This window comes from Astatotilapia calliptera, chromosome 3 (assembly GCF_964374335.1).
Source record: "Astatotilapia calliptera chromosome 3, fAstCal68.1, whole genome shotgun sequence".
NCBI classification, from domain to species: domain Eukaryota; kingdom Metazoa; phylum Chordata; class Actinopteri; order Cichliformes; family Cichlidae; genus Astatotilapia; species Astatotilapia calliptera.
The window spans coordinates 28,108,636-28,129,825 of record NC_137424.1 but is presented as its reverse complement, the minus strand read 5'-3'; the positions used below and the strand labels follow the sequence as shown (position 1 = coordinate 28,129,825).

Here is a 21,190-nt window from a genome sequence, read left to right as displayed (position 1 = left end):
CAGCAGATGTTTCGCCAAATGCATGTGAATTCAGAAGAGAAAAGCCTTGAAGGATGCATTTCCTTCTGTCGCATATTCATCATAACGCCTCACCAGCTAACACTTTGAAGATCTTTAGATGGATTTATCATGAATCCATTTCCTTATATCCATTCTCCTGTGCTCTCTATATTTTGGTATTCCATTGCATCAGACATTTTCTTGACACACTCAATTTTTCTTTCCTGAGATGTCAAGCGCTGGGAGCAACCTTGACATATTAGGACATTAAATCTGAATCAGCACCTGTCGCCACCCTAAAGTGCTTCCACATTTCTCTGTTTTCTCAAGCAGATCAAGGAAAATACAATTTCACCCGTAGTGTCTGTCACTGTCACATTCATTCTCGCAGACATTTCCCTTCTCTCCCCTTTTGTTTTTTTTTAATATTCCACTCTTGTTTTATAGTAGTTTCCGTTTTTCTGCTGTTATTATTTCAGCTATTTGCCTTCTACCAATTGTCTTGTGTCTGCGGCAACTTGTTTAAGCCTTTGTACTGCATATCAAAAATGAATGTTTTCTCACAGTTATGCTGTTTGACATGAAGACTTGGACATGAAATAACATAAGGGTAATATTAATGACTATTTTGTGTCAGCGTGTGCCTTGATATCCTACTTTTCTGTTAATATTAAATTGCCAGGACTGAGGGCTACACTGAGTACCACAGATTAAACTTTTTTCATTTTCTCATTCAACTCTTCTCCCCTCTCCTGCTCCCTGTCCTCGTCCATATCTCTTCTCATCAGCTTCCTACTCTGTTTAAAAGTAATTATTCCTCATTAATCTACAATAGCTCTCTACTAGTCTATTAATCCAGAGGTCTTGGTGGTAGACAGTATAAAATGAGCTCTCCTATTAACTCAACATCATTATTCTCAGCATGTAAGGTGCTGAGACAGCTGACTTTACACTCTAACCCCTACCCAACCTCTATATTAGCTTTATAAGGCTACGTTCACACTGCAGGTCTTAATGCTCAATTCCGATATTTTGATCAAATCCGATCTTTTTGTCTGCTCGTTCACACTACAAATAAAATGCGACCGCAAACGCGCTCCAGTGTGAACGCTCAAAGCGGCCCGCATGCGCAAAAGAAGATGTCACACACAACACGCTCTGTTTAGACCCAGAGCAAACAATATTGTTTGACTGATGGCCCTTAATATAAAGACTTCGGACTTCACGTTTCCCAATTTTTGCTTTAAGTTATTACATAATAATGTAAATAATAATAATAATAATAATAATGGATACTTTATTGATCCCCATGGGGAAATTACTTGTTTTTCTCTGCATTTGACCCATTCACTCAGTGAAGCAGTGGGCAGCCCACTAAGCAGGCGCCCGGGGAGCAGTGTGTAGGGACGGTACCTTGCTCAGGGGTACCTCAGGGTAGCCGTTAAGTGGATTCGAACCGCCGACCTTCCGATCATGGGGCGACCACTTTACCTACTGAGCTATCCCTGCCCCCCCTAATAATAACCTAATAATTATCCTTATTGCTGTTTTAGAGAGGAGCGGTGCTTCAAAGTATAGCTGCAGATTTCTGTCAGAATCTGCAGGTTATACAGTACAAATAAAATGTTAACATTTCTCCAACGTTGTCTTCCCAGCACTTTCACCGGATGGCCAGGAAGCGTTCGCGATGTCCTATCGGGTGCTTCTCCGGCGCTGATAATTGGCGTCTGTCTTGTGTCAGTGACGTAAAAGATGGATTTAATGCAACATGACCATTCACACAGCAGTCGCTTTCTGAAACATCGGATATGTATCGGATTCAGTACCAAATACGAAAGTGACCCAGATTGGATTTGAAAATATCAGATTTGTGCCGTTCACACTGTCATACCATGATCGGATATGGGTCGCATAGGGTCAAAAAAATCGGATTTGATGCGCTTTCGCCTGCAGTGTGAATGTAGCCTAAGTGACATATCTTTGCCTCATGACTCCTCAGATTAGTTTTTTTGTTTTTAAGTTGCCTTTTCTTACTTTTTTGTTTTGGCACTAAAAATAGCCAAACTTTGAAGCACTTTTGTGATATTTTACTTATGATTCTATATGTATAGTTTCTATGGCCTGTTGTTAGACTTTCAGAATTTCAATAACTTCTTAAATAACTGCTTAGAGGTGCAGCCAGTTCAAATGCAGTACCCTAACCTAACTGGCTCAGGGTATCTGTGAATGTAAACCTAGGTGAAATATACCTGTTTATACTTCATAATTCATAAGAATGTCTTAATGTTTCATTGTGATTGGAGGATTTGTCAGTGCACTCCAGCTAGAGAGAGCTGTACTCCTTGGATCATTTGACGTGTGTTTATGTTAAATTAATAAACACATGTAATTTGAGCATTTGACAAAAATTAGTCCATACCTTTAATCTTTAACATCAGATGGAAGATATATGGAAAGAAAAAAGTTCATTGTAACAGATGCTGGGCAAAACAGGGTATTGAGGACAAAAAAGCTAGGGGACAAGGGACAGTCAAGGTCCATATGTTGAGTTGTATTTCTGGGCAGAATGCCCACCCCAGCTCTGGCCTTTCATTACACCCTGGCTAATGAAGCACTATAAATGTGTAATAAGGAGGTTTTGGAGGCCTCTGTGTTAAATGGAGAAGTAATACCCAGTACAGTAATAGAGTTGATGTATTCTCCTCTTATTGTGGAGAAGGTGATTATCCAAATGAAGCTGATTTTTTTTTATGATTTACATTATTTTTTGCTATGATTTGTGGTATGTAAACAGATAAGCTTCCCTCATTGGTGCTATATAAATATACCTGAATTGAACTGAATCAAAGTGCTCTTGGCAAAAAGTGTAGATGCATTGTAATGTCATTTTAAGGAGACAATTTTAGGTTTTTAAAGTTATCCTTATCAAATGTTCAGCAGCTAAGGGGATTTCTGCAGATCTCTAACAGAAGTACAGATCTCTTACAGATCTCTTACAGAAGAAGCATCAGTCTAAATGAGTTGCAAAATGTGTTGTGTCTTTATAGAAAGACACAACACAACACATTTTGCTAATGTGTTTATCAACAGAGCATAGGAAATCTTGTGGGACCGAGTTTTCACTCCTGCAGAAATACAAGAATAACATTCCAATTCTTATGCACTAGCATTCATTTCAGCTTCAATATCAAGAGTGACCAGATATATTTTCACCCAGCTCTAAAGGCTGGGTAACAACCTATCTCTTACCTGTCACATACAAAGCACTTGGAAATGTTACTGAATGCCTTCCTAGCAGTTGGATCTGCAGCATCTTTTGATTCTTTGTAAATAGATTTTCATATGTTGACAGGCACAAATGGAATCTAGAGTCTTCCTTAAAGGAGGGCAATGAATGTGCGTGAACAAATGGTTTAAACAGATTCTCCGAGCACTGTTTATAAAGTGCTGATCATCATCCTTCTTGCTAATTAGGACTTAATGTGACTAGTTAATGTGGTTTTTGCACTTACACCCAAATTATCCACCCTCTGAGAGGACCTCTGCTCACCAGGCCTAGCAGGCCTTTACTCCATCTACAACTGGGTTTTTGTGATAAGCACAGAGCTCTGCTGCTAGCACAGCCATCAGCACGAGATCTGTTCATGTCCTCCAAGTGATCCAGGGTTAAATATGGCACACGGGCCAACGAGGAAGATGAAAACACTTGCCAGCTCACCACAGAGAAATAGCTCACCCCTGCTATGCCACTCCATTTTCTCCAGCTGTATCAGAGCACTCTGGGAGAGCTGATTGCTGAATGGCTTGGCAGAGCTTCGGGTGTATGTGTCTTACTGTGTGTGTGAGTGTCTGTCAGTGGTTGATGTCCCACTGCGCAAAGGAGTAAATCCTCTCATCCTTAACCAGGCTGACGTGCTAGCTCATCATTCTCTTTCATCAAGTCCTCTTCTTCAAGGCTCCCTCCTGTTGAACCCTCAACCTCCAGCTAAATGCTGTAGCATCTTTCTTCCTGTATGCTTTGCATTGTTTTTGAAGCCTAGAAAGTTGTCTGATGTACACTTGTTTTGTGTTCTGTTTACTCAAACCAGTGTCTTAAACCTTAATTTACCTTGTCTACATAATAAAGTAGAGGGGAAAATCTCCTGTATTAGTTTTGTTTATCTTTTCCTTCCTGACAGAAATTTAAGACATTAATTATCCATAAAAGAGTTAAGCCCCCTTAAGCTTTGTCAAGTTGAAACCTGCATCATTTGTCAAAACCTGTCACAAACAATCACTTTCACTGTGCTTTGTGGGTATGTCTGAGCGGGGCTGGAGAAATGATCCAGCTACTGTAACTATCACTCTTGACCGCACATAGCACTCCCTACCTCCTGCTAAAGCTGCCAGATTTAAGGATTGGTCAGGACTTCATCGCTAGCCCAAGGGTGTTTTTACACCACTGTGGCAATGACAGGTTTCCCAGCCGTTTCTGATTTGTCACTTGGCTCAGACCACAGACTGCAAAGTAGCGATATGGTGAACAGAACTGATACAATACCTTTAGGACAGTTTGAGAGAATAAGCAGCTGCTTTCCCAGGCATCTTTGCCTACCTCTCATGGGATTACTGCAAAAGGAAAACTATGAAAAAAATGCTCTTAAATGTTTCCAGACTAACTTGTACCTGTTCTTGTTTTTCGCCTGCAATTTTGTTAGGTCTTCTGACTATGGCACCACCTACACCAAACTCAACCTGATGCCAGGAACAACCATTGTGGTGACAAGTTTCTACATTTGCCCAACCAACAAGAAAAAGGTCGGTAGTTGCATGCATTTTTTCCCCCGGTTATGTTGTCCATTGTTAATAGTACGAGTTGGAGGTCTAAATGAACACCTGCACAGCCAGATTGTAAGAAATTGGAGAAATCTAGTGAAAAATGTGTCATTTGAAACAATTATTCATTTAAGATCCAGAGCTGTCAGATTAAGTTTTACTAAGAATCACTTAGGATCACGATAACGTATATATATAAATATAGTATATGTATGTTTGTGCAGTCACTCAGCAATCACTCAGCCATCCAAATTATTGAATAAATGTCACAGGTGTATAAAATCAAGCACCTAGGCTTGCAGACTGCTAGGTCTAGCAAGGCCCATAGGGACGTGTATGACTGAATTTGGAGTCAAGAACTTGAATGGCCTGCGCACAGTCCTGACTAACAGAACACCTTTGGGATGAATTAGACTCCGAGAGACTCCGAGCTAGGTCTTCTTGTCCAACATCAGTGTCTGACCTCACAACCTCACAATAGACTTCTGGGAGAATGGTCAAAAATCCCCATAAACACACACCTAAACCTTGTGGAAAGCCTTCCCAGAAGACCTCGTTCCATGTGACGGTAGACAAGCAAATATTTTTAGCAGTATAGTGTAATTTGTTGACATGGGTTTATTTTAATCCCAAAGATATTAAATGTGCTGGACACAAAATCACACAAATTAGTCTATAATGAAACTTTTTACATTTCCATCACTTTGAGAGTTTGCTCACAGAAACAACTTTTTGCTGTTCCTGTTGAAGCTGCATGCTTCTTATCAGCTTACACCTTGTTGAAAGACTAAATTCCCTGTTTATGGCTCCATATTTCTTATGTTGTGTGGTTTCAAAATGCAAGGTATATAAGTGGTGGATGAATTCACTGGCCTCTCTTTGCACTAAGTTAAGAAGCACTGACTGTAAAAGCATTCTTGAAGTTGTCTACTTTCACCATAAAATTACCTGTTTTGTGCCATTCTGTGTTAGCTAGCTTGTGAGCTTGCAGGTAGAGTTGAAGTGCTCATTTCGGTTTAGTTTGGTGTGTACACACGGTGTAGGTCACTGTGCAGAGTTTGACTAGTGATCTAATGTTTGGAATGAGATTCAGCACATCAGCATGAAGACACATAACTAGGAAACCAGTGGGTCATTTTAAAGAGCTCACTATTTTCTACTGTGGATCTAATTTTATGCAACAATCACTTTGTAAAATTTCTTTCCTCTTATTTTATAATCACCTGTAAGTAGTCAACGCCCTCAATAACAATGCCTCCATAACAATAGTTTCAAACCTCCTCTTGTATTATAATCAGCACACAAATTGTGCACTGGGAGCTTCATGGCTCGGGTTTCTGTGGCTGAGCAGCCCATGTAGGTGTTATGCATAGTTGGCCTATGACATTTGTCCTATATTGTATGAGTCATGCCCTTAGAACCTCAATTCTTCAGTTGTCTGAATGTAAGCAAAGAGCCTTTACAGAGGGGATCATATTTGGATGAAAGGATGGGGTGATAAATTATTAGCTTACAACACAAAGCAAAAACATAAATATCTGCTTATTAGTGGTCTGTGTCAGACTCATAAAATTAGATTTTTCTCACCAAGACTTAAACACAAACTTCTTGTACAGTGTATATCATACAGCGGGCTTTGATATTTGTCAGATAAGTCTGTTATAATGCTCCAAGAAGCACTAACAGCACAAGCATAGCAAACATGGTGGTGTCCAGTTATGTGCCTTGAATCAGTGAGGTTAGCCTGGAAACTTTGATTGATTTTGCCTTTGTCAGCATAACTCTCAATCAGTGTGTTTGATACGTGTGCATTGGATTGATTGTTTTCATCTGGAGGCTACATAATTAGTTAAATTGGATGCGCATCATATTGTCACAAATACACATTGAAACTGGGAAACATTTTCCTGATGTTCTCAAACTATCCGGAGCTAGGTATCCATCTGAAGCCAAGCACTCAACTTGTGGTATGGATGGCATTTTGAGCCCATGTTGAACCCTTGTTTATTATTTGATCTTTCTTTTCTTATAAAGCTCCATATTCCCAGTTCAAAAACAGAAGCTTTCCAATCGTAAGTTTGTACTTTCAGGCTGAATCCCTGATGACATCATTAGAGTTATTTTTATTGTTCCTTCAGACCGTCAGAAGACTACATAGTGATTCTCATGTGAAGTAAACTGAGCCTTGTGTCTGAAAGTGGTGCGATTCTTTAGGGATTGTGATTATGATTTCATTTTATTGCATGGAAGCTGTACCTGCTTCACACCAATATACCATTCAGACCGAGGTGGTCTATTTTTAGAATTGGTTATACAATATGTGATGCACTGTTTAGCATCAGACTTTGGGATACATTGTACAGTGCAGATACATTAAGAAAATTTAAAAATGATTCAAAATACAGAAGAAATCCACCTAGGATGCTGAGAATTATTGTGTTCAATAGATAAAATAAAACCCAGCAGACAAAAAACTTGAGAGATATAATGATACACACATTATAATCATGACTAACTTTATTTACTACATACTGTTATGTATGTAGTACATGAGTTTAAATTGCATGGAGACCAATCTTGTTTTGGTATTCAATACACAGTTTTTCAGTCCACGGGCAGCTTAGAACTTAGAAAGTGAATTTCCAAACCTCCAATAAGCTCAAGTGAGAGCCAAAAGGTCCAGTAGGTGACTTACACTCAGATACAACTGCCAACTGTGGAGGCCTGTCTAATTGGTGGGCGTTATTGCTGGGGTCCAGGGTTCTTCCAATCAGTGAAGGGATGGAAGGAGATTAGCTCACTTTCTGGTCTAGTCCTTACTCCAACTGTCTGCACAGGATCTGACATCTCATCCATTTCACTAACACACACACACAGACATACACACATACACAAAATAGAAGAGGGCCAGACAGAATGAGAGCATTTAATTGCACAGGGATGAAGTCATCTTCATTTCCCTTAGGGACAGAAAGACAGACGAGGGAATAAGAATGACTGGCAGTAAGAGTGTGTGGTGTCACAGTAAGATGTCTGGTAATGTGCAGGGGCTCAAACTGCCGCTTAAACACACCTCCAGGCCTGACGAGGGGGTGATAGAAGCCCAGCTTAAGTGCTGGTTTCTGGAAACGGTGTGTGTGGGTATATATGTGGTGTTGTTGCAAGAGAAAGTTTGATGTTTGATGCATGATCATCAGATGAATATTATTAAGCAGATTTCTTTCCTTCCATCTTTTTAGCATCCAATTACTGAGTGATCAAACACGCAAGGTGCCCCCAAACACAAATAAACACACACACACACTTTGATCAATACTGCTAATCACATCAGAAAACAGCAAACAACCTGGTCTGTAAGCTCTGTGTGGGGATTACACAGAGTGAAGGGATCACATAGAAGAGGTGTGTGAGGGGTCTTGGGTAATCAATACGACTTGAGGCAATTAGAAAGAGGTGAGTCTTCAGACGGAGACAATGTCATCCTGTCTTTCTCTCTTTCCCTCTCTTCATTGAGAGCTCCATTAAATATCCGCTCAAGGCCCTTTGTACAAGAGGGCTCCCAAAGACCCCTGACACGTTTCAACACCACTAGAGTTGTAAATAAACTTTGAGACTAGAAGCTCAACTCACTATCCCTTAGCAATTTTCTGCCGTCTCCAGGGGGCTGTCAGCTACTCAAGTGTTTGCAGAAGTTCATTTCCTTGTTGTTGACTATTAGCTTACACTTACAAGTATAAGCTAACACTAAATTTAAACCCAAAAGCTTCTTTCTAGAGGTACTTATCAACTGGATTCCTGCCAGCACATCTTTACATTGCAGAAGGATGTTACTTGCAGACTTCAAAATCATCTCTGGCAACTTGTTTTTAATATGACTGTGTACATTAGACATATTTTGCTATTTTATTGTTTTATGTATTTTTTTAAATTATTTTTGTAATTATTATTATTGTAATTTTAATATGTTTGTCTGAAACAGGTCTATCTTGTGAATGAGACATTGGGTCTCAATTACAAGAGAGACCTGTATAAATAGAGGTTAAATAAAAAAAAAAAAAAGACTGCCCAGTTAATATGTAAAAATTGTAATGTAAGTTACGATTTTCACTTTCGACAAACAACAAAACGGGATAAAATTATTGTTTTTTTTATTTAATGTTTGCCATAAAAACTCTTGGGTATACTGTTATTTATAGTTTTGCATTTCCCCCCTTATCTAAAAACAAACTCACTCGCTGTTTAGTGTAGTTTTATTCAAAGAGTCTTCGGTCAAAAACTATAACACTTGCACTTTTTATGTAGTTAAACCAGTGGAATAATTTGTCTTCATAATTCATCCAGTCTGCTTTCAGGAGCATTAGTTTTCTGACTCTTGCCCTGTATACACAGCAATGTGGGCACATTGCTATACCTTTCAATCTGCACTCACAGACATCCCAACAAGGACCTACTTGAAACACGCTTAATAGAAAAAAATGAACATCAGTCAGGTCATAATTCTCCAGGAGGGAAACTCTCGTTCTTTTTTTTTTACATTTATGTGGTATTGGCCCAGCAACTATAGCTGTTGATTATCACAGCTGTGCTTCGTGAGGTAAAGAGAGCCATCCACAAGTCATAAGGTAAGTTGTTCAATCAATGATTCCACTACTGTACATATTGAAGTATCCTTGGGCAAGATCTTAAAACCTGAAGTTGTCCCCTGTGCATCTGCTGGGGCAACTCGGGCATTGCATGGCCTGCAGGCCACATCTGGCCAATTAGAAAATCGGAAAATTAGGTTTCAGATGTAAATAAGTATACACCATGTATGTCCCATTTCAGCTGCTAATCATAACCTTAAGACCACTTACTGTTTTATGCGATGATGAAGGGAATCAGACAAATCGCTTTGTTGCTTTTATTTTGAAGGTGATTGCTCTTTCCTTTTCAAATTTACATGCATACATGTGTGCAAGAGAATGCTGGTAGTGCAGAATACGACATGGACTGTTTACTGAGGTCAGAGGTTAAGCTGTGTCATTGCTTTCTGGAAAGCAGGTTGCGGTGTTTAAGGATTACAGTTTTTATTACCATTGTGAGACTAAACATACATGAAAATGTTGCTGAAACAGACTTTGATAGCAAAGCTGCAAAAGCAACAAGAACTTTTTACCAAGCTTTACACATCCAGGAATGGAACAGTTATGATCAGCTTTGAGTTTTCCCACAAAATTTAAAAAAATGGTCAGCAGTTCGATGATGTGTTTGATAGACTTATTCTCTCTCCAGGCAAATCTTAATAAGACAGATCGAGGACACTGAAGGAAATCAGAGTTTAAAGTTAACATCACTGCTGGATTTTTATTTTTCTCTCACAAAGGACAAAAATTTGCAGTGATAAAGTTCAACAAATCCAGACGCATATCTTCAGTCTCGATCACCTCTCTGGTGCCCTTAGCATTACAACATAAGATATTGTTTTTGCAGAATTTCTGTCTTTTAACTTTATGCAAACTGCTATTGCTATTTGGCTTGTAGTGTAAGTATTTCATCTGTAGTTTTTTCTGTTTTAACTTGCACAGTGACAGAACTTAGTCTGTTTTGAGCTTGAACAAGTGCGTTAAAGTCAGGTTCACATTAACATTTTGTTCACTTGTGTTTTTAGGAATACTGATTAAATGGCGATAAAATGTTGGTGCTTTTAGCAAGTCTATCTCACATTTCCATTGCTTAATTATAACTACTAATCTGCTCTTACCAGTAGCAGTTTATAGGGGGATAAAATATTGAGCAGAACTGAATTTAGCTTACTGGTGTGGCCCTACACAAAAGTTCCAGTTTCTCAAGTGGCCCCTTTGAAAAATTAGTCACACACCCCTGCACTGTGCAGATTACAAAAAAAAAAACATGTGTATGAATGTGTGTGTGGTTGGGCAAGTGAGGCTTGTAGAGTGCTCGATTAGAGTTGAAAAACCCTCAACAGTTAGATAATCTTCTACAAGCAGCGATTTACTGATAGTGGGGAGGAAAAATCCCCTTCTAGCAGGAATAGGCCTTGGCAGAACAAGGCTCAGGGGCAGGTAGCTAACAGCTGTGAGCAGTTAAAGGTGAGAGGAAAGAGAAGACAGAAAAGAGGTGCATAGAGAGACAAATATAGTAATATTTGTAGTTATCTCTGATTGTCAGGACAAGTCACACTAAGTGTTACGTCCCGGTCTTGGGGTATAGGAGCGCAACATAAGGGTTAAAAGGAAGGTGAGCCCGCCCTGGTCCCCAAAGCCATACCCAGAACCCAATTTACAAGTTAAGGGTGATTTTATTGTTACCAAACTGAAAGGTTTAACTCCGGGGTGAACACAGGCCAACATAACAAACAAAACCAGCTTATTCCAAAAAGGGAGATGCTATTCTACAAGTGAAACGTATCTGCAAACTATAGACAAAATGTAGCAATTCGTGGGAAACACAAAGGGCGAATGTCACAGAGGGTTTGGAGGCCAAGGACAGGTCTGCTGCTGCTGTCAGTCGCTGCAGAGGGACAACTACTGGAAAGGGTTTTTAAAACAGCCACTTGACTAGGAGAATCAATCAGCAGCTGCCAGCTCCCTAATCAGGAAGGAAGACATTTAAAGGCACAGAACACACAGAACAATTTATTTATGTTTTGTTTAGGTGCCCTATCTGTTTAAGTGCATATGAATAGTTTAGTAGGGACCAGTAAAATCACAGGTGCCAATTTAATCCTGCAATAGTCTGAAGTATTATGTAGAAATTTTATTTATATTTTGGGAAAAAATAAAGAAAAAAGGAAATACAACCAATAAAGAGTTAAAAAGTCACCATCCCTCTTGCTTCACTGACTATGCATTTTATAACTGAACAGACTCAAATTGTCAAACTTCTTGTCCATAATTATAGAAATACATAAAAATTAATTGGGCTACTAAAGTAGTTCATATTTGTATATAGAAAATCAGAATGAAGGAACTAGCAAATAATGAGCAGGAGAGGTACACGACATGCAAGGTGGGAGAACAAATTAATACAATCCTGTAGACCGCAGTGTATTCTGAAGGTGATTTGCTGGTCCATTAATGGCTTAGCTAAATCTGATCCCTGCTGAGATGGCGTGCCTCCTGATGACAAAGAATATTTTTTAAAAACCTACACTCAGAAAACAGCAGCTTTCAAACACACCATCATTGCAATACCATTCGTTTGCAGATTATAAAACTGCCACCTCAATAAATCTCAGAGAAGCAAGGCATCACCTGGAAGAATCCCTTCAAGCTCAGAGGGTATTTAAGACAAACGACCTCCTGAGCCAGTGTCGTTATCCAAAAGTCTGTGTGGAATCTCCTCAGAATTTTCTGTTCTGACCTCAAGCATCAATGATGATGAACAGCAAAGTGTATTCTACTCCATAAGAGTGGGCTGTTTTATTTTGACAGTATTTGAAAGAGTGAGAAAGGTACTCTAGTGGCTGGACTGGTCATGCCTGCAGCTGATTATTTGCTGAACTATTTGTTCTGCTAAAATTGAGGATGCATTTAAGTAAATAATAAAATGTGAGCAACATTAAGTCAGTAGTCCAAAGTGACGTTGAAACAATAATATTAAAATTTCCCCCTTTGCATCATACCATTCCACGTTAAAATCATCCACTAAACGATGATGCTCAGGAGGAAGTGTGGGGTGTCTACTAATCTGAAGGTTGAAGTTTTGTGCTCTGTGCCCTCCTCCAACATATCCTTGGGCAAGATACTGAACCTTGATTTGACCCTAATGGATGAATACAGAGCGTGAGTTGGAAATAAGCAAGGTTCCAGTGGAGTTCACTCCCCAGACAAAAACTTTCGCAAATTTAAATAAGTGAAATAAACCATTATTCACTTAATAAGTGACAGAACTTCTGCTGGAAGCAAAAACTATTGCTTCAGGTGATAGAATCTGTCTGGAGGTCAAAGAGTTTAAACATTTCTTTATATAGAGAGGAGATAAGTCAAAAGAAGAGATAAGGACTTAGCAAACCAGCTTAAGGCATCTTCCTTTGCTTTAACTGGCCCTTTTGGTGCCCTTATGCAAGCGCTGCAAATCTTTATCAGTCTTTGAAGTTTTAGGAAGTTATAAGATCAGCATGGGGGTTCGGGATATGATATAATGATTGATGTAGACTTTTTTCATGCACTTATAGAGTTGTGCTTTTAATTGCTTCATTAGGCCATCCACAGCAAAGAGAGGATTCATCCTGTAGTCTTGTCAGAAACCCTGTTTGGTTCCATCACCCCTTTTATGTGTGAGTGATGTTTCTTGGGCCGTTTTCTAACCCACAGTAGTTGATATGGAGTGTTCACCCTAGAGCAATTTCCCACCACGACTATTTGAAAATCTGACCAAAATTGACCCTGTTGAAAGAAATAATTCCTGGTCTGTCACCAAAGGCCTGAACTTTATAGTTTAAACACACTGTGGTACAGATATTGCCACAGTGGGATGTTTTCTACTGGAATAGCTAACCCAAAGCAGTCATTCATTGATAAACTGCATTTGTTGTTTTAAATGCAACACGGAGTATTGGATAGACACCCCCCCCCCCCCCCCCAAAAAAAAAAAAAGAAAAAAAAGAAACCAAGACAATTTCTTAGTCTGACACAAAGAACAAATTGACAATAGTCTTGGAAAATACTTTTAGTCACCTACTGAGGAAAGCAGAAGACTAGAAAAGAACAAAGACTGAGAAAGAACAAAGTAAGGAAGAAAAAGACATCAAGATGAGTAAACACAGATATAAGTTTAAAAAAAGGGAAAAAAGAAAATGATATTGCAGAACTACTGCGAGCACTTCACTGATTGGCAGTTCAAAGAGCTTCAAAGAGAATATCAAGATATTCAGATGTGGACGCATTATGTTCAGATGATACATCTGTGATGAGGAACAATTTGTAATTTCAGATAGACCATGCCTTCCTTTGCTCTTACTGAACATGAAATAGCTGTCTGGTTGTCTGTCTACAGTATATTGCTGGGTGTCAACTCTGCTTTTCATAAGAAAAAAAGAAATCTTAGTAACTGGATCACTGGCTTCTTTGTAGAGTGTTATTAAAGAGGAGTGGACTTCATAGAAATTATGAACAAAATGCTGGTAAAAGCTGTTGAACAGCAATGTAATGTAAAATGCCCTAAAGCTGTGGATGTGGAAGCGTGAGAGGAGTTTTTGTGTGCCTCAAATCTATTTGAGAAGTTAAAAGGTTGATTATATCTGGACAAAAACCTTGTAAGGGGATTCAACTCAGCCCAATGCATATTAATAGCTTAGATATTAGATACATTAGTCCAATGTTTATGCCATTGAATGTTCAGCGGGATTAGAAAAGGGTAATGTCTGTTCCCTCTCAGTGCAAAAACAAGTTGGATTGTGCCGACTGTGCAAAAGTTACTCAGTAAACAATTTCTTATTGAGTTTTTGGTCTCACTGCCATTTAGATTATAACAAATGACAGAGCAAAAACTGACAAGTAAGTTCATATAAGCAATAGTTTGACAGTCAGACAACCCCTACAATAAATCCAAGTCCAGTGACTAGAATGTTTATCCACAGATTTTTTTTTAAAGCCCTCTTCTATTTTAAAAGCCTTTTGTCATTCATGTTACTTTCCCTATTTCAGCACAATTTAACCCTCTCAGGCTCAAATTAAACTTTTTGTTGCTAATGCACAACCAAGTCCTGCAGTGGTACTTCTGAGTAAAAAAAACTCATAAAATATGCATGTGGGGTAATCAGGTTGTTAGTTTTTAACTGTTGCAAATAGGCAACGCCTGCCTCGAGAGGGTTAAGAACTGCTGACACTTCAGTTATGACAGCCATGACGTGCCCACCCTGTCTGCGTTCTGTGTAATTAATCATCAATAATGCAGTAGGTTTACAGACATACTTTGATGGTGCACTTTGCTCTCAGCCTCTGGGGTTTTAACCAACTGTTTGTCCATCCTCTCTCTGAGAAAGTGGCAACGTGAAAAGACTTGGAAATAGAAAGTTAAGCTAGTCTCTTGTGCAAATGGCTCCCATACTAATGTTGCTGTCAGCAGAGCGGAGCTGTGACAAAGTGGCAAAAACTGAAGGTTCTGCTGTTTCTTAACACAAAAATAAGATGTGCAAAGTGAACCGCTGACACTATTTAACCAAAAATGTGTGTGTTACTCTGCAGAACGCTATCCTGGCCAAACCACAGCATAGCTCCGTGATAACCAGACCTTACCTTGTTATTTCCTCTTCCCACGTCTCCCCTCTTTCCCAACAGCCATGTTAGGTGTAACATAGAGCAGTTTTTCCTTTATCCTCTGCCCAGACGCAGATCTGAGACCTGCGCACAAGCTGATAAGCAGCCTGAAGTGCATGATGTGAACCGAGGACAGTCGGAGGCAAGGTTAGCCAATGCGCAGAAGCTAATGCTAATGCTTGTTGGAGGGTTATCGACTCTAAATTCCACTACAGACCTTTGGTCCACCCACACCATCGTATCGCAGCAGTGTTCAATTTCATATTCTACACGATTCCTTTCAGTCCTTAGAAAAGGCTAGGGTCTGAAACTCAGTCAAAGAGGCGAGTAGCACGTCACTTTGAATGAGAAAGAATACTTTACATCATCTGGTGCCACAGAGAAAGATAGAGTATTGGATTATACTTGAAAGTATGCACATGGAAGAATGCCACAGTTCATGTAGGCGTTTTGAAGTAAAACCCAGTATCAAACACGTGTGAGAAACAGGCAGCATTTGAGGCTAAGCGGACTCTTATAACCCACCAGGTGCTGTGTTCTGTTTTATTTTCAGCCTGCATATATCTCAGGATACAAAGTAAGACTTTCTTTCTGAGTGGAATTAAATATGAAGAAACATGAAGTAAGTAGAAGATAAACTAATAAAAGACCATGAAGATTACATTCTATTGCTTCCTCCCTTTTTTCTGAAATATATTTAAAATTCAGCATCTGTTAAACACACAGCAACTTAATCCAGCCGCTGTCTCTACACTGACCTTGATTGATGAGCCCCTCTTTGGTTTTGCGCTGCTATTCAGTCTGGTTGTTCAGTCTCACATTTCATCCAAAGTGTTACTGCTACAGGTCCCTGCAGAGCATGATGAATCACATTTCCACAGTCTATTCAGATTATAGCATAACATTAGCTGTGATCATCTTTAACCTAGCATTGATCGTAGCTATTGACCCGCATGCTCTGTCCAGCTGGTCTCTTGTGCAGCAGAGGCCCAAGAGGATCAGCACTGCTGCTGTCAGCCCCTCAGTTGCTGGGCCTAAATGGATTGACCTGACCTCGATCCACCAATTTGGATCAATAGGCAGTGAGCCAGATCCATTGACTCATACTGCTATCTGCTGGCTCACCCTGGAGGGAGTCTGGGCTCTGAGCTTTCTGTTATGCTGCTTTTGCAGGCTTGTATGCTCTGCTTGTCTCTGAATTTTAGAGTGGTGTGTTTCTGCTGTACTCTGGAGTTTAATGGGGCTCGCTTAATATTTCAATGCAGCTGAAGTAGACTGAAGAGACCGTAAGAGCAGAGAACACAGAATATAAGCGCACTGAAGGGAAGACAAAACAAGAGGAAGACATTCAAAAATCAGCATTTTTTTTGCCGTTTGTTAGTCGCTGTATTATTGATACAGCCATTTTTCATTTGAGAAGTATTTTATGAATCAGCACTATGACAATTGCTGCCAAAAAGAAAGCTTATCAGCTCTGACATAGTATTTCAACTGGCCTAGTTGTTTCAACGAGGTATCTAAAAATAAATGTGCTTGCCACCAATCCTTTTATAATGTCCCCTCCCGAATTACATTTTTGACCTTTTCCACAGTCTTTTTTTTTTTTTTACTTATTTTTTTATTTTTCTCTTTTTTGATTGTTTGTACTTGGAAGTAAATTTTTCCTCTCCTTTTTTATCTTCGTTGCATCACCCTGTAAGTCTGCTGTTTCTAGTTAAACTAGAAGAGAAAATAATTTGGCTGTTTTTTGGCATCATGCCTGTCTGAATCTTGAGACATCATTCAAACTCTGCCATCCGTTAATTTATAACTACTATCCATCTATACATACATACATTTTTCTTCCACTTATCCAATTTATTGCTAGTTTTATAACCATCTGTGTTATTTTAACTGTTTCTTTTATTTTTTATTTGCTTTTAATATTCTTGTTTTTAGCTTTTATAAATAATTTAAGAATGACTGCAGCTCTGTCACCTCACAAAAGAAATCCACTGGCCTGCTGGGGTCTGTGTGGAGTTTGTTTCCTGTAGCTACTCACTTTCACAATCCAAAGACATGCATGTTAGTTTAGCTGGTCATTCTAAATGACTGAGATTCTAAATCACAGTCAGATTAAGTGTTTGCATCCTGTCTCTTTGTCTGTGCAATGAACTGGGAATTTGGCCAGGGATAGGCTCCAACTTCCATTACCTGAGTTGGATAAGTAATTAAGAAAGTGCATGCATTGGTTTTAACTTATATTTGCATTGGGTTGTTTTTTTTTAAAATAAAATGTATTACTATTATTTTTAAATATGTTTCAGATACTTCCTCTGTACGACTTTGGCCAACATATTTGCTGTTCAAATGAACTAACTTGACTTTCTCGCATTTTTGGAACTTTTCAGTAATAAATAGTAATTAACTTACAAACTGAGCAGCTTTGAAAACCTTTAGCAGATTTTTTTTTCAAGTTTTTCAAGGCAGTGAAAAGCAAAATGTGCCAAATGGGCTTTAAGACCTCATTTACACCAAGAATTAAAATTCATGTATTCTCCATCAGAGAATAGTTTCCTACATTTAGCAATTCTCAAATGTAATAGCTATTTCTATCTTTAATTTAATTATATCATTTACTTTTAAATACTTTATCACTTTTCACCTTTTCACCACTGCTATATGATGTTATTCTTCCTCTATCTATCTATCTATCTATCTATCTATCTATCTATCTATCTATCTATCTGTCTGTCTGTCTGTCTGTCTGTCTGTCTGTCTGTCTGTCTGTCTGTCTGTCTGTCTGTCTGTCTGTCTGTCTGTCTGTCTGTCTAGATAGATAGATAGATAGATAGATAGATAGATAGATAGATAGATAGATAGATAGATAGATAGATAGATAGATAGATAGATAGACATACACCAGCACTATCCCGAATATTAACACCACAATGATACAATATATCAGAGTTGCCGTCTTCCTATTTTCTTCTTCCACTATATTTCCTTTGATATCCATTCCTGACTTTCCTCCCCCTCCTTTCCTACTCTTCCTCGCTAACTGCAGATGACAGCATGAAGTAGAAGCTCCAGATTGATTGACCACGAGCAATGAATGCACTCGTATGTGCATGTGTGAAGAATGATAAGCAAGAAGAGGCAGAAATGGTTGATTTATGCAGGAGGTGGAGGAGGGGCAGGTGTTACATCCCATTGTCCCTTTCTTGCATGCGTGTGGATGTACATGCTTATGATGTAATGCTGAGATTTACTGTGGAATAATAAGACAGTGGCACAGGGTGATACGTACACAATAAAAGGAAAACTTACCCGCATCAACAAATATCTTGTCTCTGCTGTAAAATTGTGTGTTTGCGTGCAAGTGTTTGTTGTGTCTCATAGTCTTTTTGAAGATTATTCTCGGCACTTCACGTCAAACCACACTTCTTACAGAACATGTAGAATAAATCCATGAACTTCAAAGGGAAATGCAAGTGTTGAAGTAACGTGCAGAAACTCAGCTGCAGCTAATTTTAATCCCTTGTCCTCTGGCGTGTACATTATTCATTAACTATATCCGTCACATTTTTGGTGGGATTTTTATATTTCAGACTGGGACTGGCATGTTTTTCACATTTTTTGTGTCAAGAAGCTGACATGTATTTTGACTTTGCATCCTTGCTTTCCCATTTTGCACACCAATGCATGTCACAGTGGATTCATTTAGAAGGACTTGTGTTAAAACTAAAGTATGACTTTAACTGAAACATGCAAATAAGCTTTTATGCATGGAAGATATTCAGGTTTGGTGGTTTTCAGGACCAGTTTTCAAAACCCAGTAAATCTGTTACCACCCAGAATATTGGTTTTAGACAATATTACTGCTTTGGATGCTGGTGGAAAAAAGTAAACTTTGTTATGAGTAAATACAGTATAAGTTAAAAATCTAAAATACAAACAAAAAAGAAAAAAATCCCCCATAAACAAGATTCAGCAGCATAGTTGCTGATTTAAGATGGGCTAGTGTGAAGTGAAAAACAGCCTAGCCACAATTCAAACTCTAGCTTCCATGTTCAATAATAGAGAGGCATTATTGAATATGGAATTGATGACTTTGTATTTGTAAAGCTACCATTAATCCTAAATGACATAAAGAGGGACGTCATTCTATTATCACGTCACCATGTCTTATCTAACCACCTTCTCCAGGTATTACAGTGGCAAAGCTCTGGATTAAAAAAAAAAAAAAGCCAATTTGCTAAACTGTCCAAAATGTAATCCAGATCTGTCTCATATTGAAAAGCAATGCATTCTTTTAGATAGTGCTCTTAAAAGTCCTCATCTGAAAAAACTGGGATTTCTCCCATCAGGCATTAAGATTTTGAATGGCTGTTGGTTTAATGTCCCATCGAGACATTCTGTCATGGTTCAAATAAAGCAGTTTCAAAGTAAACGTTGTGCCAGTATTCAATTCAATTCAGTTTTATTTGTATAGCACCAAATGACAACAATAGTTGCCTCTAGACCCTACAATAGTACATAGAGAGAAAAACCCAACAATCATATGACCCCCTATGAGCGAGCACTTTAGCGACAGTGGGAATGAAAAACTCCCTTTTAACAGGAAGAAACCTCCAGCAAAACCAGGCTCAGGAAGGGGCGGTTATCTGCTACGACCGGTTGGGGAAAGAGAAGGAGACAGGACAAAATACATGCTGTGGAAGAGAGCCAGAGATTAATAACAAGTATGATTAAATGCAGAAAGGTCTGTTAACACATATCAGGAACATAAGTTAGTCATCACCTGGAGATTTTTTCAATGCAGACTAGAAAGGAAAAGCATAAGAGAAACAGTGAACTTACTCACACCTCTAACATTACCAGCACCACATCCTATCCTGCTGAGTTAATGGGCCATTGCACTACAGCAATTTACACCACAGGCATGTATTGATTCTGCAACAGCACCATGTTACTGTTGTCAATTTCAAGTTGAGCACATATTTTTTTAAAAAAGAGGAAATCGATGCAATTTCTCCTTTAGTTTTTGATACACTGATTCTTTGTATATTTGCATTTTGTTTTTATTTGCATTTAACGCAACATCCCTACATCCCTGAAACTGACCTTTTATCGATTTGTGTTCATTTGTCTAAGGCACACATGCGAGACAAATATAAAAACAAGAAAGTCCATTACTTGCTCCTGCAAACGCTAAGACACAAAAGCACAATACATAGACAGTACACATCCATCCATCACCCGAGCCCTCACACCTCAACCTTGCATAAGCTTTACCCTTGGAAGGAGAACAATAGCATCAATCATTTTATCAAATGCCCCACAGTGACATCTGTTTATGTTCAAGTGACAGAACCTTTGACAGGCTGGAGGAATAATGACAGGTTCTAAGGCAGAAACAGAGTGTGTATGGATGACACAATTTTGTGATTAGCTAGCACGTCTTCCTCCTTTTTGTAAGCATGGCAATAGCAGTTCCTTAACCTTAATCAAATAGCTAAGACTAATGATTGGTGCAAATCAGATCAGTTCATTAAATGTTTAGAGAATATATTTTCCCCTTATTTAAAAATGTTTTTTCTTTCTTTCTTTTCAAGTTTAAGAATTTAGTAATTTCGTTCTCTTGCGCTCAAAATGGAGTGTATGTGACCTAAAATGCTGTGCTAGCTACTTATTTAGCATCATTTTTCAAAGCATGGAGAAGTCTGACTAGACTAGTGGGCCCTGACTCTACAGGAGACCAGGACAGGATTAGTCACAGCATATTGAAGCAATTTAGCATTTTATTATGTACAGTGAATGAAAACTAAAATAATAGCAACCTAAAATAACTAAATTAATAACTACTCCGCACAGGACATGTGCAACAGTATCCAGAGTAAAACTTGATTTGCAAGGAATATTTTATATAAGCAATACCAACTAGTAGCATCTACCATGTAAATAATCCATGAGTTTTGGTTTGGCTTTGAGTGTAAAATCAGGAACTGTATACTGCATCTACCGTCTTCTCTTGGTAGATCTCTTGCTGTGCTTTTACAGTGATTTCTATTTCTATACATCCAAAATATCTTATTATGCCTCTGGTTTTACCCTCTCTCAGACATATCCATGTT

The 21,190-nt window shown here is 38.7% G+C and overlaps 1 protein-coding gene and 1 long non-coding RNA gene across 7 annotated transcripts in view; one reads left to right on the top strand and one right to left on the bottom strand.

The window, feature by feature from the left end:
* LOC145426215 (uncharacterized) overlaps nucleotides 1-17,880 on the bottom strand; it is a 45,595-nt gene extending 27,715 nt beyond the window's left edge. Inside the window, exon 1 of the long non-coding RNA XR_013906941.1 lies at nucleotides 15,833-17,880. This is a non-coding gene — a long non-coding RNA (uncharacterized LOC145426215). The remainder of the gene's footprint in view (nucleotides 1-15,832) is intronic.
* sorcs2 (sortilin-related VPS10 domain containing receptor 2) overlaps nucleotides 1-21,190 on the top strand; it is a 361,031-nt gene that overhangs the window by 140,985 nt on the left and 198,856 nt on the right. For all 6 annotated transcript variants that reach the window (XM_026160590.2, XM_026160585.2, XM_026160578.2 and 3 more), the window contains exon 3: nucleotides 4,698-4,797. In XM_026160590.2, the coding sequence (XP_026016375.1) occupies nucleotides 4,698-4,797 (100 nt within the window). The remainder of the gene's footprint in view (nucleotides 1-4,697; nucleotides 4,798-21,190) is intronic.